This window comes from Monomorium pharaonis, chromosome 3 (assembly GCF_013373865.1).
Source record: "Monomorium pharaonis isolate MP-MQ-018 chromosome 3, ASM1337386v2, whole genome shotgun sequence".
Lineage (NCBI taxonomy): Eukaryota > Metazoa > Arthropoda > Insecta > Hymenoptera > Formicidae > Monomorium > Monomorium pharaonis.
This window is the reverse complement of record NC_050469.1, coordinates 12042364-12066679: the sequence shown is the minus strand read 5'-3', so window position 1 is coordinate 12066679 and position 24316 is coordinate 12042364. Positions and strand designations below refer to the sequence as shown.

The 24316-nt window shown below is 37.8% G+C and overlaps 2 protein-coding genes and 1 long non-coding RNA gene across 3 annotated transcripts in view; 2 read left to right on the top strand and 1 right to left on the bottom strand.

Moving 5' to 3' along the window:
- Positions 1-13626, top strand: part of LOC105834565 (diacylglycerol kinase 1) — an 89536-nt gene extending 75910 nt beyond the window's left edge. Inside the window, exons 6-18 of the mRNA XM_012677137.3 lie at positions 324-485; positions 5147-5269; positions 6201-6250; positions 8355-8429; positions 8624-8861; positions 9054-9259; positions 9630-9803; positions 10161-10452; positions 10819-10943; positions 11053-11337; positions 11545-11746; positions 11880-12061; positions 12406-13626. Coding sequence (XP_012532591.1) covers positions 324-485; positions 5147-5269; positions 6201-6250; positions 8355-8429; positions 8624-8861; positions 9054-9259; positions 9630-9803; positions 10161-10452; positions 10819-10943; positions 11053-11337; positions 11545-11746; positions 11880-12061; positions 12406-12495 — 2204 coding nt within the window. The 3' untranslated portion in view covers positions 12496-13626. The remainder of the gene's footprint in view (positions 1-323; positions 486-5146; positions 5270-6200; positions 6251-8354; positions 8430-8623; positions 8862-9053; positions 9260-9629; positions 9804-10160; positions 10453-10818; positions 10944-11052; positions 11338-11544; positions 11747-11879; positions 12062-12405) is intronic.
- A 1062-nt stretch (positions 13627-14688) lies between these two features.
- Positions 14689-18273, bottom strand: LOC114255147. Its single transcript, XR_003626426.2, has 2 exons — positions 18039-18273; positions 14689-17945 (listed from the first exon to the last, which is right to left on the bottom strand). It is a non-coding gene; the product is annotated as an uncharacterized LOC114255147 (long non-coding RNA).
- A 169-nt stretch (positions 18274-18442) lies between these two features.
- Positions 18443-24179, top strand: LOC105834568 (enhancer of mRNA-decapping protein 4). Its single transcript, XM_012677140.3, has 9 exons — positions 18443-18602; positions 18717-18785; positions 19398-19603; positions 19809-20188; positions 20273-20541; positions 20625-22264; positions 22339-22546; positions 22635-22925; positions 23049-24179. The coding sequence occupies exons 1-9, from the start codon at positions 18592-18594 to the stop codon at positions 23236-23238; spliced, it is 3264 nt and encodes a 1087-aa protein (XP_012532594.1). The 5' UTR covers positions 18443-18591; the 3' UTR covers positions 23239-24179.
- The last annotated feature ends 137 nt before the right edge of the window (positions 24180-24316 follow it).

Here is a 24316-nt window from a genome sequence, read left to right as displayed (position 1 = left end):
AGACGAAGAAAGATCCTTGTTTATTTCGCTCAAAAATAGAACAGCTCTTGCAATCTAATGTCATTATTGGAACGCGGGGGATCTTGGACGTCCCGTATAAACAGATGTATATTATTCGGCAGACGCGAAGTATAGAACACCCCCCACTCCCCACTCCCACCCCCGGAGAGAACATTAGGCGTTCGGGCTCATCGGGTAATGAATATTTAGCCGATGAATCTTTCACAAGGCGCCGCATTTAGAAGTAAGATCAACTTACAAAGCCGATCGATCATGCTGTTTGTTTTTCTTGTGTTTCACGCAATCACGCATGGACGATTCAGGAAGCGTGCATCCGATGTTAACGGTCACCCATACGTCGTACAGCTGTCACGACGTGCTGGAAAAGAAGAGCACGGATAGTAGCCCGAGTCAAAGCCAAATGTCGCGTAATTCATCCAGGAAGTCGAACAATTCCCTCCTTGTCAACAACGGGAAATTGGAAGGTATGGGCAATCGCTGAATCCAATACGGTAACGGTATATTAAGTGCAATACTGTTCGCAAACAGCTAAAACCCCGTGTTTCACCATTGAGATTATTTCAGAATGGATTTCCGTGCTTGGATTGGCACACGCATGTCCCCGTCCGCCGGGTTAATCTTTCCCTCTATATCTTTCCCATCCCGTCCCTCCTTCCTTCATCAAAACCCACAGAAAATATTCCTCGCTAAATTGACTTGATCTCGATACACGCGCGATCTCTCTTAACGAGCCTCCCGCTTCCCTACATCTTTTTGCTCGGATGTAATCCCCACCTCCTTCTCTCTTGCCCTCTTCTATTTTCACTCTTGATACTTGAAGCTTACACGTTCGCAGGAGCCTTCGATAAAGAATCGATTCTCCGTGATAGAGAGCACTTTTTTTCAGCAACATCTCCTGCATTGAGGTGCAGCACGGCTTTACGTGAACGGACGCGGAATTAACGGGACGCTAGATTGCTTAAGAGATTTCTCTTCCGGCGTACGTGAACACGCGTATCCGTGAAATTCGCACGACGCAGAATTCATTTTTGTCGGAGAGTTCTCGCGCCGCGTGGCGCGTGTGACAAAGGGTCCATTTTAGTCGCCATCGATCTTACAGTGGCGCGTTATTCTCTGCCCTCTCTCCCCCTCTCCCAAACGAAAACCTGAGATCGTAAATGCTGCAATGAATTACGGCTCGGAGGGACGTGACATCTCTTTCAGAAGTGTACTTCACCATATCGGAGTGACAGTCGGCGTAATAAAAAAAAAAAAAAAGGAAAGAGAGAAAGAAAAAATATAGCGACCGCAATGTACCGATGCCCTGATGTATACCGCTCTTACGGTATCAACGCAGCCATCGGCTTGCTTCGTTATGCGCTTCCGCGAATTTTGCCACGACGTTTTTCTCCCCGCTATTTTTAACGCAGAGCAATATCTCACACACATCTTACTCGAGACCGCATTTAATGACGTTCCGTTGTTAGAGATGTTGTCGGGGAAAAGTTCCACGATCAATTTTTGTCTTAAAGTTCGACGTATATCGGGAACTCGATATTAGATCGGTCGGCAAGAAAGTCCCAAGATCAAGGAGCGATTAGTTCCGTCAGTTTTCCAGCGCGCGTGACACGTAAGAAGTAATCGATTCAGACGACTCGGGGCGAGCGAGACGTCAACACACACGGGGTGTTTATGTCTGCTCTAAATGAAGACGCGTCGGTAAGTGACGGAAATAATCAATGCTTACGTTATGGATTTCATGGAAATATTTATTCACGTCTACCGTGGCGATCGTGCCATCGATCGCGGATATAAATTCACGGTGTGAGGATACAGGAAATGGATATTGCTATTTTAAATTCTGATTTTACGCGACAATTTACGTGTGCGTCAAGAGAAAGAGAGAGAGAGAGACGAGAGGCGGGCGAGCTTGATCCCCTGCACGAAATGTCATGAGGCATACCGGAGGCTGTGTATACACGCGATCAAGAAAACTCGATGCGGTTCTATTTCCGGTTCTGTTTGAGGAAAGACGGGTCTGATCTTATCATCTCTCTATGAAAACACGTGCGCTTACGCGTCGAAATACATCGTCGGCAGCGATGAAATCTGAAATTAAAGCCTTCCGCGCGCGCCACGGTACACGTGTCTTGTGAAAAATGCAAGGGAAAAACATCATGAAATATAATCCGAAAATAGAAAATATATACGACGAATCGATGTACCGATAGCGCTACAGCGCCCCCGAGCTACTTTGAAATTGTTGCCGAGCTGAGCTGAAGCGGACTCGATCTCTCGGTCTTTTATGAATCTGAAGATGAATAGGCGCCTCCAGGTGCTCGCCTCGTAATAAAAAGGATCGTAAAATACATCATTTGAAAAACATACAAAAAGGACAGGAAAGGAAAGAAAGAGAGAGAGAGAGAGAGAGTGGAAAAATTGCTTCGGCGGAAAAATTATACGGAAATATTCGATTCACCCAAATGCATAATGAGGAAATTCAACGGCCTTCCTGACGACAAGATCTGATAAAAATCCGCTTCCATCTTCTGTATAACTTCTACGTTTCCGCAATTTGAATTCCATATTTCCGATATTTTTAAACTGACAAATTACACCGTCTCGAGCGCAAAAAGTACATGTATTTAAAAAGTACCGCTTCACGGGTCTATAACGTCATCTCCTTAATTAATGAACTACTAATCTAGTGCCGCGTCGGTCCGCGAATAGCGCGGAGCGGGACAGTGCGCGCTTCGAATTATTCGCGCGGCATCTACAAGGCAGCGAGTTCGCGTAGCGCGTGCACACGTGGCCAGTGTCACCAAAATAGCTGTACCGCCGGTATCATCCGGTATAAATGACGTCACGAATGCGCGAGAGAATGATACCGGGTTCCTGGGGGGGCCACGTCTCAGTGACTCTTGAATCGCAGGCGAAGCAACAAGTGCTAAATCATTAATCGCACGTTGACGTCAACGCGACCACTCTCCGCGGTCGGGTTAAGCCTATTTATTCGAGTCTGCCTAGTAATTCGTTACGATACAAAAGAGAATAGCTAATCCCCCTACTCTCTTTTTCGTCGCTCTTGATAGGCATGAAAATGGTCCAGTTACCAAACGTGTCGGGAGTGAAGCTGAAGGAAGGTGAGATAAAGTTCCATGACCTTTAAGATCGTGGCGAAGATTCGCCGTGTAAAATGCCGGAATATCGACGCTTGAAAAAAAAAGTGCTCGATTTTTTTTTTTTGCACGTGCGTACGTGCGTACAATCAGCATTTGTAGCGATATTTGTAGACTCTCTCTTTTTAATGCGGCAAACATATGTCAATCCATTTACGCGGCATCGACTGAATAATCCACGCGTTAGCCCGCAAATAATAATTAGTTCAATTTACTGAAGTCACTCATTATTCACGGTGGTCATAGATTTTCATTAAAACAAAGGGCAAAGCTAAATGGTTGATGTGAAATTAAGTTTAATAAATTTTGACAAACCACATTCACATTAGGGGAAAGAAAAAACGAGGAGAATTTCACAGCTCAAAATACGGATGTTACATAGGCAATAAAAAATAATTCAGTATATTTATTTGAAGTTTCAGCAGCGTCACGGTGATTAATCGTCAAATACGCAATCAATCAGAACGTCGCGGGTCTCGTTGCCGACGTAACAAATTTTTTTTAGTGTCGTTACCAACACACTTTTTCCACGATTTTCACTTGGAATAAATTGGATTGTCGAGTGTAAAAAAAAAAGAACATACAATTTTATCCCGCATGGATAAAGCGCGTGACTGCGTTAGCTCGCGCGTCGCGTCGTCTCGTGCGAATGTTTATTTTTAACTTGGTCATCGTCATGCAAAATTATTCCTGCGAGACGCGCGATACCGTCCAAAAATAAGACCAAAGAAATCGAACCATCGGGAAATCTTATGCTAATTCTTCTATTAATGGAAAATACATAATTACGTATTCATGGAACGTATTCGAAGTTGTAAATCTTTCAAAGGGCAGGATTATACACGTGTCTTTATACAGACAATACCGATCTCTAATAAATTGTGTTTCGAAGATGAAATTGACGTTGAATTAATTATTATTGAATTTATAACAATTAGAGTTTTTAAAGTGATATCAATGAGTTTATTTTTTTCGTACGGTGAGAACGTAAAATATATTGTTCTATTGTTCCTTTTCCATTTTTCATCGCGAGCACGAGATCGCGTGCGTTCTTTTTTTTTTATTTCAAACACGAATTCGTCGATAATAATTTCAGTCTTCCGGCAATTCAAATTTCGAAATCGCAACTGCGTTCAAGAATAAATTTTATCGACGGCAATTCAATCGATATAGAGCTACGTTGATTCATGCAGAACTACACGTTGGATTCAGATATAAATAGGCGATCCAGAAATACGGGCTAGACGTCGTCGACCTGTCTCGAGCCGCTAAACTCTAACAATCTATTATGACAAATCCAATTTATCGCTTATACATATTGACAACCGCACTGCCTCGGTCGGAAGCAACAGGTCCTTTAGACTTTTAGGTACAATTACTCAAGTCTGTGTGAGTGTTTATCTAAAAATACGACTCGATCGTCCTGCCGAAATCGCGGATTCTCCGATTCACTTTAACGCCCGAGTGCATTGTGAATTTTCCACGAAATATGAGGCACGAAATATGATCCATCACATTTTAAGTCTGGCGATTCTCACTCTACCTCGACATCTAGATACTTTAGCGGAGCGACTTTTCCGCGAAATGCGACGTCAAGGAAAATCCCGGTGAAAATTCAGTTTAACTCCTGTGAAACAAAAATGATAGTCGTAATAATTTCCACGATTTATTCACGATAATATAACTAATAAATTAAGAGATCACGTCGCTAGCACTTGAAAGAGATTGTATAATTAGGACTCCGTTGTAGATTAATATTGTAAGAACTGTAATTATCTGATATTTAATGTACGCTGAAATATAATGCCACTCTAAAATATTTAATTATAAATTTATGATTTATGACATAGCATAAATCCGAGTTATTTTATAAATATGATATTGGATTAATTATGCATCACGTTTATTAAACTGTAGTGAGTACCTAGCGTGAGATTGCAAATTGAAACTAAATTTCTGTTTTTCAGAAATGAGGCACCTTGTCAGAAAACAAAGCACAATAGACGTCCAGTCCGTTAAAGTCAGCCTCAAAGATATCGTTTGTTATCTCTCCCTCTTGGAAGCCGGCAGACCGGAGGATAAATTGGAATGTAAGTACATATATACCAAAATAACGATTATCTCGAAATTCGCAAAACTCTCGTCGGCTTTCATGCCGAACAATTCGTCAGCGAATGATCGACGACGCTTTGAAACAGATCCGGGCGTTGTTTTCTGGAGGATCGATGCTATAACGATTACACGGTTGTTTCCTGTATAATCAAAAAACATGCCCGCGCATAAATCACGATGGAATTCCGTTCGTTTTTAGAAGAGCGCTATCAGAGCGATATTTCACCGGTGTGCACACGTTAAATAGTGAAAAATTGTTTCGCGGAGTATGTATGTACACACAATATCGTCGTGAATATCTCCAGACTTGAAAATCTCCAAACTTTGATCTGCATTAAAAAAAAAATTTGCCTTTTTCGCACATTTGTCTTTCGGCGTGAAGATTATTAAACTTATTTACATGGACTTCTTTTTTCTGTGAAAATAAAAAAATTTACTTTCATAGAAAGAAAGAATTAAAAGAAAGAAATTAAAAGGCAATATCATTTAGGATATATTGAAGTAACACGTCAAAATAATGAGAGTTGCGAAGGAAGCTTTTTTTACGTAAATATGCGCGCGTTTTTCGATACATGATTCGAAATTTTGAACGAATTATTTTAAACGAATTTTGAATGAATTAATCGAATATTTTAACCCCAAAAAAGAGAAAGAGAAAGACAGAGACAGAAAGAGAGAGAGAGAGAGAGAGAGAGAGAGAGAAATTGAGATAAACATGTACAAGAAAAAGAAACGAAACTAATATATAGATGTATAGAATTCACAATGGGACTCGCGTGTCGGCCGACAGTCATTCTCGATTTTCTGCTACAGTTGTTACAAGTCTGTTCCGTCTGTACTTGTAGTGCAGCTGCAACTTGTTGCGCGACAATTTCGGCTTGCGCTAACTCGATAATCCTTTTTTTCCAGTTATGTTCAGACTGTATGATACGGATGGGAACGGCGTCCTTGATACGAACGTGAGTAAAGAATCATCGTTATCAGTTAACGCGGATGATCACGCAAGCAGTGACACGTGCGCGTAACACTATCTCTTACAATGTCGCTTGTACCACGCAAAAATGTCGTTAATTGTCATATGTTGTTATATACAAGGTGTGTTCAAGAAAGTAGGTGACTTTTAAACATAGCACACGTACATTATGTTTGAAAAAGTTATTTGTGCTAATACTTCCCTCCACATGTTTCGATATTTCAGTCATTTTGGTTCAGTTAGTTTATTTGCTTATTAACATGCTGTTTTGGTTGTTCAGCGATTTTGTGAATTTGTTTGAGTTTCTAGAGCAGGGAGCATCAAAGCTACAAACTTATTCCCCAAATAGAAACAGAATATGTTCCTCAAGATAATCAATATGATGCGTATGATTTTTTTTTAAGAATCTAATCTCGAGATGGGTATGGGCGATCAGGAAAGGCCGTCTCGTTGCCTTTAAAACGATAAAATTACTGTAAATTTGCTTTTGTAATAAATAAGCTGTCACATTTTGCCAAGTTTGAAGCTTTGATGTACATTCTTTGTTCTAACAACTTAGACATTGCAAACCTAACCATCAAACAATTACAGCATATTAAACAAATAAGAGTCATAAATAAACTATTAAACAAATATAGCAATTTACCGCATATGTAAAAAGGAAATATGTACAAACATTAAAAGAGGATATGTTATGTCAAAGATCAGCTTCTTTTTTGAACAGGCCTTGTATATTATAATATTACATGACAATTACAATAAGTTGCATGTTAATAAGATTAATGTTAAAGCGAATAAATGCTCTGTTCTCATGTCGCGTTAAAATTATTACGAGCAACAGATAAACGACTCGCGACAGAAAATATAGCTGAAAAATAATTCTAATTCCAATTTACGCGGGCAAAACCGACTTTTTTTCCTCGGCGAAAATAGATTGACCTTTGCTGCTTAAGTAACAACGGCGGTATAGAATAGCCCCGGCTGATATTAATAGAAGAGATAAATACTTGTTCTCCATACTGCTGGCCGCGCCCATAACAGGCACGTCAATTGACATGTACCCTCTGCGATCCGTTACAACGTGAATTACGTGGAACGAGTGTAATTTCCGGTGCTTCGGTGACGTGCATCATTGACCTCTTTACAATTGAGAGCCCAGAAAACTGCATCAGTTGACTAATGCATTGCTATTATGTGAAAACAGTCCGTTTTATATATCAGTACTTGATTACGCGTCAATAGAATAACGTTATCAATATTTATCAATCTTTTCTGCGAATAGCGCAGCACTAATAAAGATTATCATTATACTCGTTAATTTAAGAATACAGTTCAAATATTTTTACGTTTAAATGATTAAGAAAACGCCTATCTTTCTTCGATAGAATTTTCGCGGAACACTGGAACTCCGTCGTTTCGTGGTACACTGATTCCAAAATGTCGCGACGGCGCGGCGATAGTTTCGGAAAGAACAGAATAAGTGTTTCACATTCGTTTTAAATTGTTTAGTCGGGGCGTCAGGTGGCCAATGCATTTATCATTCGGGCGCGACCCGTTAGAGATATGCGCGCACATATGTACTACAGTGCGGAGGCGCGATTTATGCGTTGACATGAAATTACGGCCAAGAAGGATGCCGGGGGAAACGACGGTCGCTCGGGTAATGAGTTCCTCGTTGAATAAATCATTGATATGCACGGTGTACAAATTGTGCGGCACGCCGATAAATATTCACGTTGCCGATAGCGGAGCCGCGGAAAAAGCAGATGAAAATGAAAATGCGACGAAGGTACTACCTTCGTTCGGCATCCTATTCAGCCAGGGTGAATAAATAGCGTCGAAGAAGGTACGAGTTTTTAATGAAAGCTGTATTAAGCTCGTATATACAACTCGATATGCATAAATGAAAAAAATGTATATTCGGTATACATGTATATACACATCTTTCGAAGAACCGACGATCGATATCTCGATAAATTGCGCGGCTTGCACATAGTTTAATCAGCGATACTCATCATACGACACGCGCCGATCGATAGAACGTTTGTTTTTTTATCGTTGTTACTAATATCATTGTCATGTGTATCCAGGAGATGGACTGCATCGTAAATCAAATGATGAACGTCGCGGAGTATCTCGGCTGGGACGTCTCAGAGCTGAAGCCGGTAAGTTAGGAACGAGGACAGCAGATTCGAATGAATTTATAAGGACTGGACCTTTCCGTTTACAGTTCAATTAATAGCTTTTCTCTATTTTCGAGAAAATATCAGAAAGAAAATCTGAGAAATTTTTCAAAGAGAGCTACAGTTAACAATTGGAATACGGGACCAATACGTAGAAAGTATAATTCCCATTTTAGATTCTGCAAGATATGATGATAGAAATTGACTACGACGCGGATGGCACGGTCTCGCTGGAAGAATGGAAGAGAGGCGGCCTCACGACAATACCCCTGCTGGTTCTTCTGGGTTTGGATTCCCACGTGAAGGAAGATGGGAATCATCTGTGGAGGCTAAAACATTTCAGCAAACCCGCGTACTGCAATCTCTGTCTCAACATGTTGGTTGGCCTCGGCAAGAAAGGGCTTTGTTGTGTCTGTGAGTAAGAAATTCTTGATGTAATCCTACCTCTCTGTCTCGCGATGCCAGAACAAGTTAAATCAGAGTGACGATTCTGCAAAAAAAAACGGAATTGCACGAAGAACATTATCATCTTTGTAAACGGGCGCGTTTTATTCAACACCAACGTGCAATCATCGTTGAATAACAAGATCCTCCTTTCCGGATCAGTTTGCAAGTACACGGTACACGAGAGGTGTGTGCAAAGAGCGCCAGCCTCCTGTATAGCCACTTACGTCAAGAGCAAGAAGACATCCCAAACAATGGTTCATCACTGGGTCGAAGGTAATTGCCACGGAAAATGTTCCAAATGCAAAAAGACGATCAAGAGTTACAATGGCATCACCGGCTTACGTTGCAGATGGTGTCAATTAACCGTGAGTATTTTTTTCAAGTTTATTATATCCAAAACAGAATCTATTATCTACATATATATATGTGTACATGTAGTATACACACATATTCATAACTCCTTCAAAAGTCGTACGAGAGAATACTTGAAATAAATACTATAAAATAAATTATAAATTAGATAAATATTTTAGAGAGTGCATCTAATTGTACATTTCTCAATGTACAATTGTTTGATATAACTGATTAAGTAATGCTGGCAAAAATAGATACTTTGAGATTAATAAAAATTTTAAATACATTTTAAAATGTACATGTATAAGTAATATTCGTCGAAGCGATAAAATGATAATATCCCTAATTGTTTACGTAAATATTTTCACGGAAATATTGCAGTTGCACAATAAATGTGCGTCACAAGTGCGAGCGGAATGTACGCTCGGCGATCATGCGGTACACATCCTTCCACCTACGGCAATTTGCCCCGTTGTACTCGATAGACAAAGGTCATTGTCAAGGGACAGCAAACGTGGTAGCAAACACTGTCAGGATAGCTCATCGGTCAGTTCCGTAAGTACAGTACAATAATCCAATTAATTGTCTGTTATCATTGAACGTCTACCTCGCGAAGAAACAAATACGACATATAACCATCTCGCATTTAACTATTCTAAAAAGTTGTGATTTACGCTCTTTTTGGATTGTAAAACAATGTTCGCAAATTAAATGTATAAAACTTACACAATTAATATTAAAACCAATCAATTTAGAAAAGTAAATGATAATCTAAAAATGTTAAGAAAAATACAAATTAAAATTAAAAAATTGTTAATTATAAAAAAAATGTGTTTCAAATGCGTGACAATAATATCGTATGCTCCATATTTTCTAAAACGTACAAATAAATAAATGCAATAAATCTAATAGGGTGTTTTCCTGGGCTGCGGTAGTTCGTCGAATCAGCAACCAGCTATGTCCTTTCAAATTACACCACTGGAGAACACGACGCCACTTTTGGTTTTTATAAATCCAAAATCGGGCGGCCGGCAGGGAGAGCGAATGTTACGGAAGTTTCAATACATTCTGAACCCTCGGCAGGTCCATAATCTAGCGCTCGGTGGGCCCATGCAGGGCCTGCAGATGTTTAAGGACGTCGAGAATTTTAAGGTGATCTGTTGCGGCGGCGACGGAACAGTCGGCTGGGTTTTAGAAACCATGGGTACGCATCGCGATCATTTAATTACGATGTGTGAATATTCAATTAAATTCACATCGAGAACACGAGTGAAATGGTTGTATAATGGCAGCGCATAAAAGCGATGCTTTGTATAAATAAATTTTGCAATATTATGTATTAATTGTTAATCGTGCATGTATTAAATCCGATAATAGGTTCATCGGCTACTATATAGATTGGCGAATGGCCTGGATTTTAATAGACCTCCCTCCCGTTAACCGATTACACATAATAAGTTCATCATTTCGATGCTGCCTTTCGATGTCGCTTTAATTGATTACTAATAATTTAACATTTAACGGCAACCGCATGTTGTAATTATTGCTCTCACGATGCCGTTTCATTTAGATCGCGTGCAATTCGAAAAACAACCTGCCGTTGGCGTTATACCTCTCGGTACGGGCAATGATCTCGCCAGGTGCTTACGCTGGGGTGGTGGTTACGAAGGGGAAGCGGTACACAAAGTGCTTAAGGTAAAGCACATGTTCTAACATGTGTAGATTCTAACTGAGAAAATATATAAGTATATGTATTTTTATACATCATCGAATGTCTTACATGAGTTACCTAACGCATTCGCAGAAAATAGAGAAAGCGACGCAGGTGATGATGGACCGCTGGCAAATAGATGTGGATCAAAAGGACGAGAAGAAACCGAATCAAGATAGTATACCATATAATATCATTAACAATTATTTCTCGGTGGGCGTCGACGCCGCCATATGCGTCAAATTCCACATGGAGAGGGAAAAGAATCCCGAGAAGTTTAATAGCAGAATGAAGAACAAGCTGTGGTACTTCGAATACGCAACCACGGAGCAGTTCGCTGCCAGCTGTAAAAATCTCCACGAGGATCTCGAGATAATTGTAAGCATAATTTTAACGTACAATGTAATCTGGTTCGGTTAACGTATCGGGGTAGCGAATAGAGCTGAGATTCAAGGGGCGGGACAAGAATTAATCAACCGATTCCGTTTCTAACATCGTCCTGAATGCGTACCGTCAAATCTGTAATCAATCAATTCAACGGAATCAATGGAATTCGTGACGCTACGTGCATTTCATCGATTGCAGTGCGACGGTACGCCTCTGGATTTGGCGCACGGTCCATCTCTGCAAGGAGTCGCATTACTAAACATTCCTTTCACTCACGGGGGCTCGAATCTCTGGGGCGAACATCACACGCGGCACCGCCTTGGCAAGCGAAAAAAGCGGCCCGACAAAGAGCTCAGCACCAGCAGTTTCAATTCCGTAGATCTCACAGCCGCTATTCAAGGTGAGCTCAACACGCGAAATATAATCGCGGAGAAATCATTTTCTCCCGCGTACGCATACGCAGAAAGAACGTGTGCAAACACGAAAAAGTGTTTGGTAAAGTGAAACCTTGAGTACTTACCCATTGTTCGCAGATATCGGGGACAATCTCATAGAGGTAATCGGTTTGGAGAATTGCTTGCACATGGGCCAGGTAAAGACCGGACTGCGACATTCCGGGAGAAGGCTAGCCCAGTGTAGCAGCGTCACCATCATCACGAGCAAACGATTCCCCATGCAGATTGACGGTGAACCTTGGATGCAGGGTCCTTGCACGGTGAGCTGAAACGGAACATAAATATTTCTAACGTGACAAATATTTTCAGAATACGACAGAGCGAGATTTTTGTTCACGAAGATTTTACCGAACGCTTTGTTAAAGTAGAAAGCATTCTTTTTTCTTCTTTTGATTTTCGAATTCTATTTTAATAAGCGTATAATTTCACCCTGCATTAACTTTATCAAAACGTTCTAGCGCTAAGCAAAACTCAAGTATTATTCAAAATAAATTCTGTTTCGAAGTTTATACATTATGATATTAAGGAACATAACTAATATTTCTTGTCCTTACTTAAATCTCAAAGTAAATGGAAGAATTATAAAAATGTTTCTTTGGCGCAGATTCGTATCACACATAAGAATCAGGTACCGATGCTGATGGCGCCGCCGCCAGATAAGAGCAAGGGCTTTTTTCGGTTCTTAAGGAGATGAACGCGGCAGCTTTACGCTTTTCACCTAAAAAGGAAGATGGATACTGTCGAGTGAAAAGATCGATTTCACCTGTCTCTACCCAGTCTTGTCATCATCCGGCACGTTTATTCCTCTTTATTATCGCAGAAATGTATCGGTTTCCATCGTATGTAGTCGCAGCTTCGATACACGTCTAAACGCGAAGAAACGCGAGCGTCAACGCGCCTTAGGTATTCTTGTGTACAGTATTTTTCAAAATAAACGAAATTTTATGTCCTAGTCTTAGACGCCAAGCGGTAGGCTCGACCGTATCTTAAGCCTTTTAAGAAACTTCCGTTCGTTTGCCCTTAACTGGAAATATGTGGAGCGAAAAACGATCGGATTCAGCCGCGAGCTCGATAAACTTAATTTACAAATTCTTTTTCAAATTTAACGAGAAATAGACTCGTCGAGACGAAGACGTCGTCTTTTCTGTTAAGGGCCAAGTTAAAATCTCGCGCGAGTAATCAGTCGCGCAGCGGGTGCTTTCACGTTCCGAGGTTTGAGTCTACCGCTTCTTGCATGTGCAGATCGATCCGCGCATGTATTTACGCAACAAATAGACGACATATTAACACGGCGAGTATTGTGCGGCGTCGTGCAAACGAGAGTGGAGTTGTAACGGCCACTTCAATCAACTTGTATAACGCGGATGTGTGGATACGATTCTTTCAAGATCTATCGCCGAACAATTAGCGTCTTTCTAGCGTAGAAAGGATGGACAAGCAGATGGACTGGACTGGTCGACATTTTCGCTTGTGATACGTGATATATTCCTAATTCTGGTTCTCCTTTGCACGAATCCGTCCGTCAAACAAATCACATACTTTCCTCAATTAACTCTAGGTTTTTTGTACCAAAGGCTTAGCCGTAAACGCTTAGGCATAAATCACGACTCGTTTATTATTTATTTGTATGACGTATTTATTTATTTATTTTTCACGTATATTATAAGTGAGAGCAATATATCATAAGCATATCAACGAGCAAGTGCGATTTCGTAGCACATTGTAACATATTTGGTTATTAAATATTTATATATCGCGAAATTGTGAAATCAGTGAATATCATTTAACCTTCGCGGATTATAACTAAATAAACAAATATATAAGGCAATAAAAAAAGGAACCGATCCGCGACTTGATGACAGCACAACATACAGTCAAATACTGCTGATAGCAGGATTTGACATTTATGTGTAAAATATAAATAATCTATATTACGTATATACAATATAAACTGTTTTATGTAACATTTATTTTACGTAACATTCTATTTTTTAGTTTTTAATATATACTTTTTTAAATCATTATTTTTAAAGTATATTTCCAGTGAAAATTTTAATTTGAATTAGAACACTTGAGAAAAAAACTTTTCAGAATTTGAAATATTCAAAGTATTCGTAAAAATATTAAAAATTTTTTTTAATTATATTCTGAATAATTCTGAAATTTGCACAAAAATTCCTGAAAAATTATATAAAAAATTTTATGACGATAAAATTTTTTCTCAGAATTTATCATATCGCGCTGTAATTCTAAAACAGCAAACGTGGGACTTGGGAAATTTACCACAGAGATTCTTCAGGAAGCTAATAATAACGAAACCGAATTTAGTATTTTGAGTGACACTCACGTTTTAAAAAAGGCCAAATGTCATAGGAGGATAACGAAAGATGAAAAAAATCAACGAACAACACAAACAAGTTGTTGAATTTTTTCGACATTTTTCGAGAATCGTGCTGCTATACGATTATTCAGGCTTTTCGTCATCCTCCAGCAACATTTGCGGCTCTTTTTAAAACACGAGTGCCACTCACTCAAAATACTGAGTTTGGTTCATAGTTTTGTTACTATAAACTTTACAAAGCATTTCAAGAATCTCTGTTTCACATCGCAACGCAACACTAACACAACGAGATCACGAGTAACAAGTGTTCTAATGTACGAAACTTGACGCCACGTAGCAGCCTGACACTCAAAGGTCTAAAGTCTCGTCTAGAGAAGTCGTAAGCATCCAGTTGCGACTTGCGACAACCAATGACTGTCGAGGTTTAACTAAAAACTATGCGTTCATTGACTGTCACAAGTCGCAACTGGCTGCTTGCGACTTCTCTAGATCTTTAGGCGTTGATTTCCAATTTGACTTTATGTTGTGCTGTTACCAAACCACGAGTACAAGTCGATTTCTTTTTAATTGCTTCATATACAACTTGCGTGTTTATCATTTTATACATTTATCGTTTCTAATAATTGTATATAATTATATTTTTCATAGTCACATTTCCACATCTTTCATGTTTCTGCACTTTGTGCCCGCAAAGAATTATAATTAAATTTCTCTCGTATATCCATTAATCTATACGTTGTCTTATTACACGTATGCGAACATCTATATTCTACTTATATTATTGGTAACCCTACGCTGATCTAATTAACGGGTGCTTCAAAACGCTTCTCTTCTTCTCTCTGCTACGGTTATTCCAATTTAAACTTCGTACACCAATGACGATCGATTCAATATCATTTCTTAAGATTTCCGTAAACGTTAAGGAAGAAAGTAGCTCCCCTAATATAGCCATTAAGTGTATCGTCTATTAAATCATATAGATTCTATATTTCCGTGCACTTGTTAGACACGTTTTGTTAGTACGATACGAAATCTGAGATATATCAATTTTTAATCTAATCGTAGCGAAATGGAACTTTATGTTTTTGTAATTATATATACATATATATATATATGCGCAGCCAAAGAGAAATAATAATATACAATACAATTTAAAATCCCGCAGGGACCATCTCGATATATAAATGATATAGATTTTAAATTTTCATATCTTCATGCAAACCGAGATTTTAATCTTTTGTAATATTTAGACCGTCATTTTTTCGCGACATCTCTCGCGGCTATTTTAGATTTCACTTGTATCAAATGCGTTACGCGGAATAAATAAATAAATTGGAGAACAACGCGTGACAGTTAATTGATTTTAGAGCAGCAAGTACTGTAAGTGTAAATTTTACATAGCATAGTTTCAAATTCAAAAGTACAACATTACACCTCCGCTAGGTAGATGGTTTAGCTTACTCTCCACCCATCCGGGTGTCACTCATGATCGTCATTGTTTTTTTACCACATTATATTGTGTGCGCATATGATTTATGTATGACAATTAACGCGGTCGATTAGTCGTTAGATAAATCGAAATACTACGCTTACAAATAAACTTGCAATCGCGGTGAAGGAAGGAAACGAAAAGGAAACTTTTAATTTTCGAGTTATTATCTACTAGCGAGTGAGCTCTATATAGGAAATGAAAAAACGACGAGAGAGAGAGAGAGAGAGAGAGAGAGAGAGAGAGAGAGAGAGAGAAATCGCCGCGAGGACAAACGGAAGTCTATCCTTGCGGTCCTACGTCCCTTCGATCTGTGAATACTAAACGGCACAATAACGACGATATTGTTTTTCTATTGGATTGGCGCAGTGTCTCAGTGTGCTTTGTCATTGTGTAACATTATATATGACGCGAGAAGAAGACCCAAAAATTACACGTTATGCGGCAGTACGTGAATAAATGTAAGACATTTGCGACGGGGGCTTGTTGGAAATTCGAAAGCATCTAACTTCGCAGCGACGACCGTTAACATGTACCTGTGACAAAAGTATGTAGGAAAGAGCTGTGTACTATAATGCCCTCGAAGTTCTAAAAAGGCTCTCGTTGATATTTAATCTTCGAAATATTATAGCCATTTCGTCGTAAAGAATGTAGTCGTGAGGAGTGAATCGGATCTGAAATCAAAATTTTATTAATTAGGATTGCTATCGATCCTTGCATCTTGATGCAGAATGAAAACAAATGGATCGATCATGCGCGAGAAATGTACAGAACAAATGGTAAATATTTAACGTGTACGATAATAACAATGAGATACAGGGAGATTGACATAATTAATGCAGATCACTTAGAATTATGTGCAGATAACATCTGTTAATAATAAGATCAGGAGAAAAAATTATTGCTAATATTCGTTTGAACCAATAAGAAATTTTGAATAAGTTTTGAAAGGAAAACTCCTTTATTTTTACCTTAGTTTATTTTTTAATAACTAATAAGATTTTTGTAGAAATCTGAAAAAATAGATTTTTTTTTAATTTTTGTAGGAATTTATTGTGTAAAATTATAAATTATTTTCACGTACTTTGTTTATAAACTTCTTTGAATATTTTATATTTTATATTTTTTGTAGCTATTAAACAACTTAAGTTTAATTCTTGCATTTGAGATTTAAAGTAAATTATCGAACATTATCGTAACGATAAATTTTTTACAATTAATTACAAAAGCTAATCTTAACATAAATGAAATTAATAGCTACATTGAAAATAAGTAAAAAACAGAGCAATGCAAACAATTTCAAATTAATTCTTCATCTGGTTTAAGAATTCGGTTTCACAGAAATTTTTAACTTTCTTACATTGTGTTTAGTTTTCTCGTGATTGGAAAGCGAGCGGCGGACATTTCGGACTCTACATTGCTAATAATTACACAAATTTATATATTATTGACGGTATCATGTTATTGCAGTCCGATTCACTTTTCCCTCTTCGCTTTCGATGAAAATACGTGATCCAAAATAATGTCTGGCATACGGAACGTACGCGATTTAGTCGTTAAGCGCTGCTTGTGGAGCAAATTAGCTGAATTTTACTGCCATCTTTTTTTGGGTCTACGTACGTTTGAGCACTACTGCCATTTTCCAAAGGATAGACACATACGCGAACGAAAAAGCCTGTCTATAGTGTAATATAACATAAGAAATAAAATGTAAATTTATCGCGAATGTCCTCTTCCTATCAATGGATTCCTGACCTTTCGATTGCGTCGACAGCATCGCCTATATGGTCAACAAAGGCGAAATAATAATTATCTACGCGATGCAAACGATGTTTCACGATTTCGTGAGCAACACATATACATAATTGACGGTTTAAATTGCCGAATAAAATCTTCTGATTAATTTAAATATGTATCCAACATTTTAACATATTTAAAAAAGAAAAAAGATTAAGATGATAATCATCATCCTGTTTAAGTTTCTTCAATTCCCTTCTTTACTCTTTGTTTTATATTGCATGCAACACGCACACACACTCACGCACGCACGCACGCACGCACACACACACACACATACACACACACACACACACATCATACATTTTTTAGGAATAAAATTTTTGCTTATTTAACTGAAAACTCACCAAATTTGACCGAGCAGATGTTTTATTGCCTCCGCATATTTTAAATAAAATGTACTGTATCAAAGGTATATAGATTCTCAATTCGATATTCGACAATCTTTATGCATTTAAAATCATACTCACGATCAATTGTTTTGTGCACCATGCAGGAAGTGTCTCCCCGCCACTACCTAAAACAGACAGTGAATTCTTCGTTAGTAGCGAGGAAAGATGTCAAGCCTATAGAATCTTTAATCCTTGATTCCTCGATCGAACAAAAATACCTCTCTGCGCGAAAGACGGAGGACGGAGACTGCATAAAAACCGCGTTCAACGACGATGTTATCGACGCGCGCGCTGCTACTCACACGTCCGCCATTACTGTGACGATTTCGAATTTTGAGAGCGCGGGCTTCTTTAACAGGGGGGCCAACCAAAAATCCGCGTCTCGCTCTACAATGATTGCGATTGGTCGCGGCCACTCGCAGCGACTGACGTTTGGAATTTTTCCATCGGAACCAATCGGAAGGTCGTACACCGAATCGGCTAATCGGCAACAGCCAATCGGACGCCACTAGAGCGCTCGTATGGAATTGAAATTCCTCCGGTGAATTCCTCGGCGGGAATTGCCCGCCCTGCTCTGCCTATTCCTTCGTACTGACAAGTGGATGATGGCCGCCTGACATTTCACTTTCATTGAGTTCCACCGAATTGGTCTCGCGTGTGCGTGGTCTCTCGAGATTGGCTCTGACAGGCGGTGAACGGTGATGAGCGCGTGGCTGCACGACTGATCCATTCGATCTCTGTACAAGCGACACGACGAGAACGGCGGCATTTATGCCCGAGAGGTGAGGCAGAACGGATCTCTTAATGCCGCGGGTCAGACGATCGGTACCGCTGACTAGGGTTAGGAATCGACGTAGACAGAACAGATCCGTAAATACCTGTAAATTGGTTTACAGGAACACGACCGGCGACATGAGCAAGACCGGGGAGGGCAACCTGAGGCATCTCCACTATCAGCAGACAGTGTAAGTTCCCTGTGAGAGCTTTAGAGCTTTTTAGAGACCTTATCGCGCCTCCAAGTGATAGAAATGAAAATGTTGTAATTGTCATTTTCTATCGAATTTCCGAGGGGATAAAGAGATGTAGAAAAAAGAGCGATTAAAAAATTTGAATGTTTTAAAAATCAGGAGATTATTATATGGATTGTATAACTTAAATGACTTATACTTTTATTCCCACATCTCGTAACTACAAGATAAATAGCTTCAGCTATCAAAACAAAATTTTTTTCCATCCCTAAAACAATTTACTTGCAACAGGTTTATGTTGAATAAGTATTCTTCCATTTAGTTTAATTTAATGCTTCTAAATTTACGAATCATTCTTTTTTTATATGAGAAATTGAAGTACGTGTCGATTGGTACAGTTCAATCAATTATTATGATTCCATGTTTTTAAAATAAATCTTGGCTATCTCCAAAACAAGTTTCCACATAAATATACTTAACATTTCTGTAATATCTATTATAACATTATTTGTTTACTTTTTTTCTTTACATTGGAGTATGTGTGACATAAATTTCAATTTATATGAAGATACATATGATATTCTATTGATATTCATATGATATTTACAGGGAGTTTAATGGACGTGAAGATCAACATTCAATTGAATTATGTAGTACAAATGTGACCATTGTCTCTTCCCCTGGCAATCATGACCATGGTAGTTCTAAAGTAAAATTGAAGAACATTGTTGACTTTCAATGGGATCATCATCTTTATCCTGGCCAGTTGTTGGCCGTTCATGTATCCGGAAAATATTTTGCCTATGGTTTAAAAGGTAACATTTGATAAGATTTGCTGTCAAAAGTGTTGTTTGTCATTTGCAATGTTTTTTTTTTTTTACAATAAGATATGCTTTATTATATGATGCTTTAATGAAGGAAATTGATTTAAAAAAATTTGATTTTATGCAATTAAACATTAATACATCGAAAGCGATTCAAGTAATATTTTTATATTTAGATAAATTTTCCATCTTCTAGTTGGTACCGGTGGTGGGGTAGTTCGTGTTGTGTACAAGGAATTAGAACATAGAACTCTACTACGAGGAATGCGTGGTGCTATTCAAGATCTTGCGTTTGCCCATGTTTCAAATGCAATTCTCGCTTGTATCGATTATACAGGATCACTTTTTATACACACACTTGAACCTACACCATCTGACTTATTACATAGCTTAGTGTTACAAGTAGACGCGGAAGATGCTTCCCCAATTACTCACCGAGTTATCTGGTGCCCATACATCCCAGAGGACGATGCCTCTGATGGAGATGAAGTATCAAAATTATTAGTCGTAACTCGTGGTTCTAGGGTTGAATTGTGGTCGGTTGCAGCATTAGCATCGAGGTTTAGTTCAATAGAAGTATGTAAATACATACGCGCCTCCATAATTTTTATTTCATATGAAGTACACAATGAATAATTACTAATTCCTTTGCTTAATCAGGCAACAAATCCAGATGTTAAAGAAAATGGTGGCATGATGGAAATTGATCAACACTCGGGAACTATTGTTGAAGCCACACTTAGCCCAGATGGTACCGCATTGGCAACTGCTAGTACAGATGGAGAAGTAAAATTTTTTCAAGTCTTCCTTCACAATAATTCTCACAACAACCAACCACAACCACGTTGTTTACATCAATGGAGACCTCATGGAGGACGACCTATTTCCTGCCTATTTTTCCTTGATGATCATAAAAATTATCAACCTGAGTAAGTATTTGAAAATATTACTTTGCACATATAATATGTTCAATTGTGAATAAACATAATTAAAGGAAATATCTTTGTTTCAGTGTTCAATTTTGGAGATTTGCTGTGACGGGGTGTGACAATAATTCAGAACTCAAAGTATGGTCGTGTGAATTGTGGACTTGTTTACAAACAATCAAATTTGCGCCAAATCCTTCCACGGGCAAAGTGCCAGTACTAAAGGCAGGATTAGATCTTAGTGCTGGATATTTATTTCTATCGGACATATATAATAAAATTTTATATATACTAAATCTTTCAAAGGATAAAGGTGAAGCGTTAGCATGTATAAGTACAATATCAGAGTTTCTCTTGCCATATCCAATTTTAAGTTTTGGAATTGTTGATGCCGATCAACGTAAGATACGGTCAACTGGCGAATCATTGGAAGATCTATGCGAAGAGATTGAAGATAATGATGAACAACTTGTCATCTATATGTATCTAGTCCAACCAAAGTCATTACAAGAATGTCACATTGCTTTTAAACCTGCCTCACAAGCAAGTGGCAACTATCTTATAGATACACTTACTCATGATTCGTTGGATTATTCCGAAGATATACCTGATATAGGTACTGTTACTCACAATGGCATATCCGGGGAAAATTGTGAAGAAGAACGGTCTTTAGCCACTACAATTGAAACCACAATTAATCATAGTACTGGTGGCTTAAATCTAATGACGCCTGACGCATTCAGTTCACCTGCAAAAAAAGAAAACGAATTAGAGTCTAATTCTGAAAGTCCGGATTTAAGGAAAGTCTTATCCAGTCCTCTTGCACAAGCGGTCCAGGCTTTGAATGCATCTGATCCGTCACTTGTTAAAAACGAAATAGAAGAACAAGCTCCTGCTAGTTGTGGTAGCAGTCCATCCAGAGAAGTAAGAGAGATTTTGTCTCTTACTAAACCAGATGAAGAAACTGACATTGACATCAAACCCGAACCGAAAACGAATGCCGATGAAGATTGGTCCAATATTCCAATGGTCTTGCTTAAAGATGTTAGTGTGCACGCGATGCAAGAAGCGGAAGAATTTCCTGAAGACGATGAGAATAACGTGCAAAGGCAGAAAATGAAAGATGAACCAAAAACACCGTCCCTTCCTACTGATGAACCTGGAACGTCGTGGAGAACGAACAACGATAATCATGAACTAAACAACAAATTGAAATCTATTTTAGAGATAATTCAAGACCAATCTCAAGAACTAAAAGAGTTACGCACGGAAGTCACTAGATTACGGCAAGAATCACCAGTATCCGCACGAATAGAATCGGCATTTGCGAGAATGTCTCAACAGCAAAATGCGAACCTGGAACAAACCCTGTATGATCAAATGACTCGTCAACATGAATTTCTAAACACATTTGAAACAACGATCAAAGATAAAATTGAAAGTACCTTGCCTCGTACAGTTGAAGAGACGATAAAGCCTTTGAAGCATCAAATGAGATTGGATGCAAATCAAATGGATGAACTCTTCCAGAAAAATATAACCGAATTGATAAACAGTACTCATGTAAAAGATGCAATATCTTTAACAACTGTAAATGCAGCTAAACCAGCTCTAGATGTTGCTTTTAAGGAAGCATTTACATCTGTCCTTTTACCTAACATGGAAAAAGTTTGCCAAGTGATGTTTAAACAAATACAAGATGTCTTTCTTAAAGGTACTCGCGAATGTAAGTAGCTCATTTCATCGATGTCATCAAAACAATTAAAGATTTTTTTCAATGTGTTATATAATTTTTTCTAGACGTACATCATATTGAGTTAATCGTCGATAAACAATTTCAACTTTATAATGATCAACTGAGCAAAATATTACCAACATTAATACATGACGAGGTGCAGACAGAATTGAATACAGTTTTGACTGCGATGCAAGATAGTACTATTCGAGCAGTTCGTGATTCCATACGAGAAAATCTGAATCAACAACTTACAGAAATTTCTAATGCGCGGTAAGCTGTATCATAAATCTGAGATTTAATATCACAAATACTATTACGTAGATTATTATTTAACCCTTTTTTTTCTCGAAATTTATAGATCAAGAGCTACAACACCTGCTATACCTGTAGCCGCTGTAGCTGACGCTCAAGCACGTGTCATGTCCCATCTTCAAAGAGGTCAACTAAACGCCGCTTTTCAACAGGCTCTGAGTGCAAGTGATTTAGGATTAGTAGTACTAGTGTGTGAGAAAACAGAACCGTCGAGAGTGTTTTCATGTACAGGAGCTCAAGGACAAGGTACAAGATGTATCTTGCAGCAACCCGTAATTCTTTCTCTTGTGCAACAATTATCTGCTGATTTAGGACATCGCACAGAATTGAAACACAGGTACTTTAAATTATTTTCTCACTTATTTACATAAATCATATCATTATAAATAGATTTATTTACAATGTTGTATTATATTACTTATAAAGTTATAATGTATTTTATAAATTGCTTACTTTTTAGGTGGCTGGAGGAAGCAATATTGAATTTGGATCCAAATGATCCTGTAACACGAGAACATATGGGCACGGTGTTAATGACTTTACAGAATCAATTAGCTGCATTTGTAGCAAGTAATCCGAATCATCGATCGACACGCCGCATGAAAATGCTCGCTATGGCTACACGTGCACTATTAAATCAACATCCTTGACCACCACGTTTATGAGATTATTCAAATATATGATATAAGATTTTTTATGTTTTGTTTAAAGACGACTACTTTTGTCTAAAAGCAATATTAACGGAAGTCGTGTTTAAGACTGGCAGTATAATTTTTATATAGAGTATAAAATAGATACAAATATGTGTGAAATCATTAGCACTTATGCTACTTTAATACAAAACATTCAGATTTGATTTAATTTTATTTAACAGATATACATAAATGTGTTTAATATGCCATAAATCTTCATTCATTTTGTGCTTAAGTGCTTTAATGAATTTTTTTAAAACTTATAGTTTTTACATAAACTATGTCTGATTTAATTTGAATATGAAAAAAATATTTTAAGTTCAATGTAATATTGATTTGACGAAAGATTAGTACTAGAAAATGTTCAGTGCTAATGTTGAAAAAAACATTTTGTTTTGTTTCCTATATTGCTAGGTTTTGCATGAACAGTGTTACATCCTACGTGTAATGACTAAAAATCAATTTTCACTTATAAGTTGATAGTAAAAATTACAATATTTCTGTAAATTTTGCAACCTAAATATAAATACAGTACATAGATTTCATAACATGTAATCATACTTTTATGAAAGAATGCATCTGTAACAATTTTTATTAAAACATCTAACTCTTTCAAAGCTTTTGACTTAATAATTGTTTAAAAATATAATTTTTTGATCAAGAAAGATTCTATTTTTATGACGAGCAATTTGTGAACTAGGAAAAATCTATCAAAATAAATATAAAATAAACAATATGTTACAATAATTGTAATATTGAACCGATGAGATAAAATTGGAATTATTTTACTTATAATTGAGTTTAAATATCTGTACCTAATAGGAAAAGTATGTTATTTAACTGCATATAGTGGTAGATCTTATAAGATAACGCTTGTAAGAATTATAACCCTTTGATCTTATAAGATAACGCTTGTAAGAATTATAACCCTTTGATATGCCAAAGAGCTATCATACATGTCAAAGTCGAATTTTCAATCGGAATATCTTCAGCTCCTTCATAAAAAATTTTAAATTTCTCATTTTCTCATTGCAGG

Bases quoted from the DNA above. Each gene is read 5' to 3' on its own strand.
- LOC105834568 (XM_012677140.3), top strand. The intron at 20,542-20,624 runs GTAAGTATTTGA...TCTTTGTTTCAG, and splicing joins CATAAAAATTATCAACCTGA to TGTTCAATTTTGGAGATTTG. The intron at 22,926-23,048 runs GTACTTTAAATT...CTTACTTTTTAG, and splicing joins CGCACAGAATTGAAACACAG to GTGGCTGGAGGAAGCAATAT.